Consider the following 11,597-nt stretch of genomic DNA (forward strand, 5'->3'; position numbering starts at 1 on the left):
TTTTAAAATTGAGAAATGATCCATGCACTCATTTCTCACAACAACCCCACAACAAGCTGACGTGACTGGTAATATTTTATTATTTTTTTTGTTTTCCTTTTGTAAAAAAATAATAAAATATTACCAGCCACGTCAGCTTGTTGTGAGGCTATTATGAGAAATGAGTGTATGAATCATTTCTTATTAAAATTTTCACTAACTCTCTTACCAAAATGAGTGTTATTATTTCATTTCATATGTTTAACATTTGAACTGCCTTTCATCGAATTATTAAAATCAATTTTAATTCAAATTCTAAACAATAATACGAGGAATATTGAGGGGCAAAACAGTACTTTTATCAAATAAGAACTAAATCCCATCTGCCTCAGACCAAAGGCACGGAGAAGAGAGGGAGAGAGATGGGCATATCAGGCTCAAAGCGAGTGAGGAACTCGCTCTCCAGCTCACCCGAGTTCGACTCAGCGTGCGACTCAGCCTACTCGCACTGTCTCTCCTTGACGCAGCACGCATTCGCAGGCGTCTTCCCCTACCAACTCGCCGCCGCCTCCGACCACCTCCACCGCACGCTCTCCACCATCCGCCCCCACCCTCTCGTCCTCAAGTGGCTCCCCTCTCCCCCCACCGGGGCCCAGGTCGACTCGGCCTTCCGGGCCGTCACTCACCGCCGGCCCACCAGAGACGACCCCTCTGTTATTGGGCCGGCCCAGTTCAGGGAGTGGGCCGTCGAGCTGTTCTCGCACGCCGTTGTGTTCAACGCTAGCAAAGCCGTTCTGTGCCGTGTCCCGATCGGAATCGCTGGGATCGCTGGAATCGGAGCCGTGACTCGGTCCGGAAAGAACCTGGTTGGGACCGCGATTGGGGTTTACGCGCTTGGCGTCGCCACTTCTGTTTATCTTAGTTTGTCAGGCTAGATTTTTTTCTTTTCTTTTTTTGGGAGTTTCATGTTTGTACATTGTTTGACACGTGGCTTGATGCTTTGATCTTAAGCTATCTTCAAGAACATGACAATTATTGATCGTCCGCTACAAAATTGCTTAATTCCGTCGACTATACAATGTTAATATAAATAACTACGTTAGATTATCCCGACATGGAAAAAAATATGGACTTTATGATATAGGCAGATATTTTCAAACAATGATTTTTTTTTTTTGGTAAGAAATTCTGTTTTTATCGATCCTGGTATATAATTCGTACTTTTTCGTCAACCATAATAGGAGACCTTTAAGTTCAATCCATGTATCGTTACTTTTTCTCTTTTGATAATAGATCTTATGTTTAACCCATAAAAAAGTATTTGAGAAAACGTTAGCTCGATTAGGGTAGTGCCTTTTTTTTTTTTAGAAAATGTGTTATGCGTAACATAAATGTTAAAGGAGTTTTAATTATTTTGCGAATGTTTTGTGTTTAAAGCTGTCTCTTAAAGTTTTTACTATTTATTTTTGTTAAAAAGTAAGATAAAAAAGCAATATCAAACGAGCCTTATAAAATTTAACTTAAGTTGATTTGTCCAACCTAATTGAGAGCCTGTATAAAATTGTATAAAATTGCATTAGAAAGCTTAAAAAATATTTTAGTACTGAAAAGTTGGTCTATTTGGTAAGAAAGTTCAAAAGTATTTATTTGACTTTTTTACTTTAAAAGCTTAAAAATGAATTATTTTCTAAAAAGTTTTGTTTTTAACTTTAAAAGCTTTATTTTTCAATGCAATCCTACACATATTCTGACTCAAATTAGTCATCAAACCATATCAACGGTTTGCTTTGTTTTGCGAAACCCCCCTTCCCTTGCTCTAAAAAGGTTAACTCCAAAACATTTCATTTTTTATATCACATCAATAATTTTTTAACAACTTTTTTCATTTTTTATATCTAATCAATTACTTTTTTAACAACCTTTTTCACTTCTCCTAACAAAAAAAAAAAAAAAAAAAATCAAAATTTATTTGGAGTTTATCTCACATTAATCACTTTTTATTTCTACTAAAAAAAAAAAACCAATCAAAAGGTTTACCAAACACACCCAGATGATTTTCAGTTATCTTTCTTTGGTTTGTACTTCAAGGAAAAAAAGAAAAAAAAAGAATATCCATCTTTTCTTTTGTTGCAACATGCCAGATTTTACCTCATGTTTTGTCTTCTTAGCAAGCAATGGAACCAAAGTGGTTGTGTTGGATTTGGCTCATGATAAATGAAAAAGGCCAAGCTGTAGTCAAATTTATGAGACTTGGTTTGGTTGCTGCTACAGAAGATATGAGGGTTGGAAATGAAGAAACACTGCTTTTGCAGGCTGTTTTTTGAAAAAGAAAAAGAATTAATTGAAGTTTACAATTTAAGTACTTAAATCATGGGCATCTTTCCAACATCCTACGTCTACAAAAGGCAAAAAGATCAAGAGAAAGAATGGGGACAGGAATTCTCTTACTCTTCATCCACTTCAAGACCTGGTATGTATTCCAAACTTACATCGAAAATAACTGGACTGCTTGGAGCCACCCTTGGCCTTCCTGGAGCTGAAGTGAGACCTTTTGGGAATGCCAACTAATCAAAGAACAAACAAGCCGATGCAGTTAGAACTTTTCTACCATGAATTTGTTCAGAACAGAAACTTGCAATTGGTTTTCAGGACATATGGAAAGAAGAAGAATTTTGAATCTACAAGGCTGATCCATGCCATTAAAAAAAAAAATGCAAAGTGGATATGAATTTAAACTTCTCTTTATGAGGCTGCACCTTTTATCTAGAATAGGAGCATCAAAAGCACTCAAGGTAAAAGGAAATTATCAGGGTAAAAATAAGTTGGAACACCGAGTATCAAGTGAAAAACATACTGATCCTGGGATGAAAAGTCGACGCTTCCCTCCTATTTTCATGCTCAGGATACCCTCATCAAGTCCCTTGATCACCTGTTCCACCCAGTTAGAATTCAAAGTGAGCATAAACATTCATCTGTCTAAACAGAGTAGGTCTTCTTTCTAATTTTCTATAGCAATATTAATAATGCAAGAATGCCATTTAGCAGATACAGGCATGCAGCTGCATCCAGTTTAAAACTCTCCTATTTACCCCGGTTGAGTACCGCATATCACATAATGGAAAATGTGTGGTATCCATAATATCACCAAAAGATGGATTGTTTAGTACTTAATTGTTTTGCATTTTCTGTGAGATTAGACAGGCCTCTCCATTCTTCGACTGCTGACCGGATACCAGAAAGGCAGAGAACCTTATTTGAAAAGGTAGCCAACTTAATGAAGGTTTTCAAAATTTATTAAGCAAAGTAAAAATTCGAAATTAGAAGAACAAGCAGAAAATACCAAACTCGCCCACACTGAGCCAAACGCAAAGCAATGAAATTAAGATTGATTGTTTTCTCAATGACCTGCAAATTATAATTGATTAGGAGTCATTTCTAAAGCTTACCTGACCCGAGCCGACACGAAAAATGTAAGGCAGGCCTTTCTCCAATGAACTGTGGAATTTAAAACAAGAAATCTCAGAGAAAAGAAAAATTGCATAATCACTGTCCTTCATGTTAGTTTATCAAACCATTAATTTCTAGTTGAGGACTTCAGAAAAAGTGGGTCCGAGAAGCAGGTTGTATAAAGTTTACATAATTAAGATTTATTTTTTGGCTTCATTGTTGAATTTATATAACAAAAATTCTAGGTCAAAAAGCAATTTTGGTCTGTAAACCATGTGTTAGATTCCAATTTCGTTTCTAAACTATTGACCGTATCAAGTCAGTGCTTGATGTTTTGAAAATGCTTCAATGCTCATCACTATGCGAATGAAAATTACTGATGTAGTAGACATCTTTTTTTCCTACCTGTTCTTGTATTCTTAATATATCACACAAGGTCACAACATAGCTCACAAAATCAAAGAACATGGTGTTGTGTGGCATGCACATGGCTCACTTAGGGCTATTAGTGATGTGACGTCATGTAACGCTATCTTATTTGACATCTTCTTTGATTTTGTGAGCTCTGTTGTGGTCTAATATGCCATATCAGCAATACAAGAAAGGTGAGAGAAAAAGTCAAACACATCAGAAATTGCCATTCGCGTAAACATGGATAGATAGGAGAAAGCTAGCATAAAAGCATTTTAAAAATATCACGGACTAAATTGACAAAATTAATAGTTCAATTACGAAATTGGAATCTCACACATACTTCAGGGACTGAAATCAAATTTGACCAAAATTCTATATCTAAGCCTCAAGTAAGACAAACGAGACATACAGAGGTCTAAGTACTCACATTCAAATTTTGCGTCTAATTTGTCCAAGAGATAGAGTTTAGCTACAATTTTCATGTAATCAATGTGCTTACCTATCAAATATTTGTCCAGATGGAACCATGGCAACATAATTAGCAGCCACCTGTAATCACATTTGACATCAACATAAGAAAGAGACTCTTGAAGAAGATAAATTGGTAGCCAGAGAAAAGTATTGACATTAGAAACTTGTGAGACACCTAGCCCGAGCATGAGAAACGCATGCTGCGGGCCTGAGATTGTTTCTGCCTTAGTGGGACGTACAAGGCCCAACCACAAGTGATGCACGGCCCATTTGCATGGCCCTGTCAATGTGGCTCGTGAGCTGGTTGGTTGGCAGGCAGTGTACATGTGGCGACACTGCCCTGCCCAGCCCACATGTTGGTGCTGAGCCTACAGTAATCATTGGCACGCAAGCCTCCCACAGGTGCTGGGAATGCACGAGGGCTGGTATTGTACAGCAGCAGTCCAGTGGGGTGCTGCACAATGCTGCTGCAGAGGCTGCATGGAGGTAGTGTGTGGCAGTGGGAAAAGGGAGTATATAACCCGCTCTCTCTTTATGTTGTGATGCATCTTTCCACCCCCAACCACCCCCCCCCCCCCCCCCCCCACCCCAACCAAAAAAAAAAAATCTAACTATGTCAATATTCAATTTTTTATTGACGTAAACAATTGTCTATGTCAACTGACACATTCTATGAAAAGCCTAATTCAATTTCGGAAAGGTTATTAGTCAAGCATACCAGTCAATACTGCACTAGAGGATTTTGTATAAGAAATTAGAAGGAAAAAGACTTGAGAGAAGGACGCAAGTAGTATCTAAGAAGCCTCATCAACTGCACCTACAAAGGCAATTGGCTATCTACGATTATTTTGCCTACACCTAAGTTACATATTGATGAATATGCACAAAATATCCTAACCAGATAGAGGGTGAGAGTGAAAGATGGAGGAGCCTATGCCATACTAAAGATGCTATTCACCAGTTGATTCTAAATGTTGCTCAAGTGCAATATGTAGAGATCCATGCATTAGTTAGATTTGTAGTAGCTCCATAAGGGTTTCATTTTTGATAAGTGAAACCCTTATGGAGATACTACCATAAGGGTTTCATATATGATCAAAATTCCATGCTTACTTCAATAGAAGATACAAAATACTTTGTACAACCCAGAAACTCATCTGTTGTTAAATTTTCTATAGCTGCTTAAGGGTTTATATTTAGGTTCATCATCCCATACTGCAGAAACAAATTAAGTTGCAAGGGCCAGACTAATTTGCACACCTGAAAACCAACTGGTGGACTAGGGCCTTCACCAACTTTAATGTCCTTATATTGCAAACCAGACTCTGTAGTTACCATAGGTACCTTCATTGAAGAGCAAGTCCAGCATTCAGCATCAAATAACAATAGAAGTTAATAATCTATATAAATTAAGACTAATTACTAGCAGAATCATGATCACAGATGGTTTCAAGATACTAGAAAATGCTAAAACCACAACATAGTCACCACAATGATGATAATGTTCTTTCTAAAACAGTCCAAATAATATTGATCCATGGCCACTCTTTGCACATTGATCAAATGTTTTCCAAACTCAACATCAATCTCTTGGTTGAATTAATTACACTATCGTGGCAGGTAAAAAGTGATTCAGGTTATTGATAAATGAAAGTACTGTACACTGGTTGTACAAAAAGGCCAGGGATAAACACCCCGAAATTCATTAATTAATTTGGCATTACTCTTTCAGATGTGAACCATATAGCTTCTTCACAAATCCATGTAATATCAAGTGGGTTCTAGTGCAAAATGTCAGGATTCTATCCATGACATTTTGCACATCATGCTGATAAAGTGGAATTGATTTATGTGAAGAGAATAAGTTCGAGTGGCATAATATAGAGTCAAACTTAGTACTAACAAAGTGTCTGATGCAGCAACTACTTGACCAAGTTGAATAGAGATCAGTTGTGTAACAATTGAGAGGCAAGTTGTTGAGATCACAAGCAGTATGAAAGAACTAAGCCCCAAAGAGTGATTCTTCAGCCTCAGGATCCTTCAGAATGTCTAGTATAATACTGGAGAGTTGCAATAAGAAAATAAGAATTGATTAAAATTTTTGTTACTAAAAATTTTATGGAATGAGGGGCAACCCATTGAAAGGGTTTTGAAATGCGGAAAAACAGAGGAATAAAATTATTCAATATTAATTGTAAATGTAAATAAGAGATTTAGCTCTACAAGGGACGGCTTAAATGGGCAGAAGAGCTGGACAATCCTGATTTAGTAACAGGTTTTGAACTCATTATCGATAGAAACAACAGTTTGTTTCTGTAGATCAGGTATTCAGGACGTGCTATAAGCATGTCCCAATTCACGCTATCAACATATAACAGGCATTTGGTGCTACATGCAAGAATTTTAAGCCCACATAAAATTAGAGGTGTGACATTGTATGCTGAGACTCTCAAAGAAAAGCACATTTTGATTTTACTTAACAGCAACAATCCTTTATTCCTGAATTGCAACCAAAAAGGTGTGCCTTAACCAACAACTTATTGTCTTCCCAAGTCATAGTCCTTCCAAGGGACTTGCTACAGAATAGTACAATGTGATACGTTCAGATTTTCCTAGGGCTAGGTGGCACTACCGTAGCCACCAAGCAACCCCAAGCCGGCTGGAATAAGGAGTTTAATTCTCCATATTTTATTTCCTTAAGTATTTAGTTTAATAAGGAATGTATTTTCCATTAGTTATTTCCTTCTTAGTTTATTTTCCTGCATTGTGTTATGACGGCTAGACCTAATGGTTATGTCTTATGACCTAGCCGTCATCTATTTAAGTGTAATCCTACTCAATGAATAAACATGCTGAATATTATGAAAACCTAGACCTTTTTGGTTGTTTTGGAGATCAAGGCTCTCTCGAAGTAGCCCATATCCTTTATTTTGTTTCTTTTTACTATTTGATTGCATCACAATGAAACCTGCTTCAGTGGGAAGACATCTTTTTAATCTATAGTGACTAGTAAGTAACATTTGAACTGCTAAAAGCAAAAGATATCTGCAGTTAAGGGGCCATGTAATCTCACCATACATTTTCAAGCTCTTTCTCACAAGTGTCATCACAGAGTCTTGGCTTCTGCTCTGGGGGCAAGCCAGCTCCCTTGGCTTGAAATGAGTCTATAAAGAGGCTAGACAATCCGAAAAAGAACCCAATAACATCCCTACGCTTAATTACATTAAACTCATCCCTCAATTCACTTGCCCTTGAAGCTTCAGCTTTGAGATCCACTGTTGAGCATCTCACAGCCAGACCTTGAACTTTATCAGTGGAAATGCCTTGATGATTGCAAGACAGAATTTTGCCAAAAGCAGAACCTAATACAATTTGAATCTCATGAACTAACAGAGTTTAGGAGCAAAGTTGCACAGTTGAACTTGTAGTAAAGTAATATTAAAACCAAAAAGCAACAAAACCAGTTAAAAACAGTTGGACCACACTTCTAATTTTAAACACCCTCTCATTGACAAGGCCTGATAGAGTTGTGCAAGAAAATACATAATTTTACTTAAATTTCTAAGACTCCATTCATCAAAAGAAATGTACAAATGCTAAGAAATGAATTTTCTGTTACATAATTAGAATGCAGTTAAATGACTTTGAAGTAGTGTATAGATAGATAGATGAAAAAAATTCCAAGAGAGAGAGAGGGGAAGTTTTTTTTCCATGACTATAATCAAATTGAACAAGAAGTACATCAAGCACCATAATTTCTTTATATGTATCTGATCCGATTGCAGTCAGCTTGTACTGTTCATGAGGGGAAAATACATTCATCTTCTTCCCCTTTAAAAGGAACAGAACCCAAAAGGAAGTCAACTTTCATCTTGTTGGAGAATGAAAGAACTTGTTTTCAACAAATTAATCAATTTCTAGTGAGCTAGACATGTGATCTTACTTCTCCTAGACTATTTTCATTGCCTACATTCTCATTACATAGACACAGCGAAATTAACTTAATTCAAAGACTTTCCAGCTGTCATACCAGTAATCTAGGAACTATAAGAGGAAACATGTCTCTAGAATGACAAGATCCCAATAGGCCTAATTTGCCCTACCTAATCTCTGACAATAATCTAGTAAAATGTACTCAGAATCTTGATTACCAAACAGCTAATAAAGATACTTCAAGAAGTCCTCTTTGGGATTCCAAATGAACTTTAACTTTTCTTTTTTATTTTTCTACTTTCCTTATTTAACCAAATTAACTGATTCCACTGCTCTGGAAAGTATGATGAATTCACTTCAAAAGTCATGTACAAGAGCAAAACACAAAGGTAATACGATTTTCAAAGGAAGCTCAAACGCCATTAAATGCAAGACATATTGGGACTGAAGAAAAAAGTAGAAATGCATCATTCTTGAACATTTCAGTTTTGGTGCATTACCTGCTAGGAGCTGCAAAGTTGAGATAGTTACATTAATAATTTCTATAAAAGCAAAGTTGAGCATAGTCTGATCAATCTATCAAGCATTTGGGCCTTTAGGTTGGAGAGAAAGGGAAATCTGAAAATAATTTTTTCTTTTGAAGAGAAGGAGAATGGCTAAGAAAAGTTCATTTGAATTCAAACAAAATCAAGCAAAACATAATATTCCCACTTAGAATTCTAGATTGTAAAGACCCGCTTTTTGTAAAAAGTGTTTTAATATAATAAAATAATTCAGTCAGCTCTGAATAAAACCAGACACGTTTGTCGAGCAACAACAAAAATAAAAATAAAATAAATAATAAAAAACCACCATTTTTTCTTTATGCCAAAATCCAAGCTGTCAAAGATAAGTTCCATTACAGTTCGGGTTAGAATCACATTTACGAACTTCTTTCTGGGTTCATAATTTTGATAAAATATAAGAAAGAAAAGAGAAAACGCAGATTTTTCGCTTTCTAGTTTGTGAATGCACATTGATTGCAGCAGAACTGCAGAAATATGATTACAAGTAAGGAAATTTGAAAAATAAATTAGAGATAAAAGGTCAGAAAAAGTGGATTACCAATTGGAAGCAGCAGAGAAGCCATTCCTTGTAAAGTGAGGAGTTTGTAACGTTCGGAAACGGATAACGAAATCTTCTTCTCTCATGCGCGTGCATTTATATACGTCTATGTTGGCTTGGCACTTGTACAGGATTTGCTTCGCCGCCGTTGAATAAATTACATAGTTTTTTTTTCTTTTTTTTTTTAAACGGTGGATATTTAATTTCAAGTTTCTAGTGTTAAAAAGAGAGTTATCACCCTCTGGCCTGCAATTTGGCAACTGATTTTTTCTAATTTTTCCTTTTTACCCCCTCTACACCAAAAAATTAGGTTATAGGGGATTTTATCTAATTTGTGCAAATGAGAAATGTTATTTATCATATTTTTATCTTATAAGTATTTCACAACATGAACGTTACAGTTTCAACCAATCATTATTTTTGAAAGAATTTTGTTTATAACCCCTGATCTTTTATTACTTTTGAAAAAAAAAATACCTAAATTTTAAAAAATGTCAATTTGAGGTATCAATTTTTTTTTTTTTTTTTTTTTTTTTTTTTTTTTAATTTTAACAGTCGGTTATAATGTAGTTGGAATTGGAATTGTCACATAAGTATTGTGGGATAAAAATATTGTTTCTCAAAGTCCTAATTTGAAAAACCACCATTATGTGTAGTTATGAATTTAGAGTTTTTTTTTTTTTTTGATATATCCACACAAGAGAGGGGATGGGGAATTCGAACTAATAACCTCTACTTCATGAGGCATGGTTCATAGCCGATTGAGCTATCCCTTGGGGACATGAATTTAGAGTTTAATTAGCAAAATCAACAAGGAATTACGACACTAGGAAATTCTGAAATCCCATCAAGATGTCGAGTAGAGACAAAGTTCAAAAATCCGGATCAAGTTTATCATTTTTTTGTAATGTAAATGGCATGAATAAAGAAATAAATAAATCAGGCTTTTAGTAAATTTTTTTTAGAGTTCTTTTGAATTTGCAATTTTAAAATGCAGTTAAGCGTTTGGTAAAATTGTAATTTGGCATTTAAAATAGCAAGTTTTTAAAAACGCACTCACTTGCCTGTCATTTGAAAATACTTTTTTAAAAAATAATAATAAATAAATAAATAAACGCTTCCAAATGATGTATTTTTTGAAATTTAGTTTAAAATCGTATTATTAATTTACAAAATCAAAACGTGAAACTCACTCGCAGCATGTTATACATAAAAATGAGTTATAGTCATTAACCTCGAAGTTTAACCCCAACTAGGATTGTTGCGAATCTAATGCAACATGGAAGGTGCGATAGTACCAATTAGGGGTGTAATGGGTCAAGCTGCTCGATCGGCTTGTGCAAACCAACCCAAATTCTCAATCGTTCGTCAAAGAATCTAGCCCATAACATTGTGTAACAGTACCGATTTACTGTTACTAATTTCTAGGGAATTCTAAGGATTCTGTAATGGAAATTGGAATAGAAATGGATAAAATGATGAATTGATGAAAGAATAGGATAATTTAATGGAGTAAATGGAAGAACATTGAAGATCTATAAAATCGGTAAAGGAAAATTACAATGAAATTGCACTCTTCAAAACCGGTCTCCTAGAACATTCGAGATAATCAAACCTCCAAATTACAAATGACTAAATATGATTCAATATCCCTATCATTAGACTATTCGGCCTTATATAGACATGACCCTAATTTAAAGACTATCAATTGGAATGGGCTTGGCTAAGTCCATTCAGCCCACTACTAATAACCCAGCCCATCCACTACTAATAGGACCATTACACATTGATAATCTGCATATGCATCTCTATCTATTTAAGAGTGAAGAAGCCAAGGAAGAAAGTTGAAATTAAGTTATGGAACGGAGGGATTCTCACTCTAATTTTCAATGGGCCACACCCGTAGTTTAAGGGAATGGAGAACTATTATAATGGAGGGCCTCAACGTCCCAAGCCCAAGCATGACGTGGAAGATATCGTCAACAATCCCAACGGCCCATGCCCAAGCACAATATGGAGAGTACCATCAACTTAATAGCTCAAACGGCCCAAGCCTAGACACGGCATGGAGGATAGCATCAACCTAACAGCTCGAAACGAACCAGGCCATGTGTAGTGACCATGCCAAAAAACTCCTCATCAACCTAAAAGTCTAGCCAAGACTGTGAAATGTAGCGCTAGACACCAGGGAATACTGCCCAAGAACCTCAAAAGGAAAGGACCACTGAAATGATAGCACCAAGAAAGAA

At 35.9% G+C, this 11,597-nt stretch overlaps 2 protein-coding genes across 2 annotated transcripts; one reads left to right on the forward strand and one right to left on the reverse strand.

Annotated features, from left to right (window-relative positions):
• Positions 1-363: 363 nt before the first annotated feature.
• LOC133858809 (uncharacterized) lies at positions 364-1,041 on the forward strand. The gene has a single exon (XM_062294267.1). It carries the CDS (start codon positions 402-404, stop codon positions 912-914), a length of 513 nt encoding a protein of 170 aa, XP_062150251.1. The 5' UTR covers positions 364-401; the 3' UTR covers positions 915-1,041.
• Positions 1,042-2,269: 1,228 nt separating this feature from the next.
• On the reverse strand, positions 2,270-9,487 carry LOC133858810 (peptidyl-prolyl cis-trans isomerase FKBP16-3, chloroplastic). Its single transcript, XM_062294268.1, has 7 exons — positions 9,349-9,487; positions 7,390-7,673; positions 5,572-5,655; positions 4,340-4,389; positions 3,426-3,474; positions 2,834-2,908; positions 2,270-2,543 (listed from the first exon to the last, which is right to left on the reverse strand). The coding sequence occupies exons 1-7, from the start codon at positions 9,371-9,373 to the stop codon at positions 2,424-2,426; spliced, it is 687 nt and encodes a 228-aa protein (XP_062150252.1). The 5' UTR covers positions 9,374-9,487; the 3' UTR covers positions 2,270-2,423.
• Positions 9,488-11,597: the final 2,110 nt, after the last annotated feature.

This window comes from Alnus glutinosa, chromosome 1 (assembly GCF_958979055.1).
Source record: "Alnus glutinosa chromosome 1, dhAlnGlut1.1, whole genome shotgun sequence".
In the NCBI taxonomy this organism is placed as follows: Eukaryota; Viridiplantae; Streptophyta; class Magnoliopsida; order Fagales; family Betulaceae; genus Alnus; species Alnus glutinosa.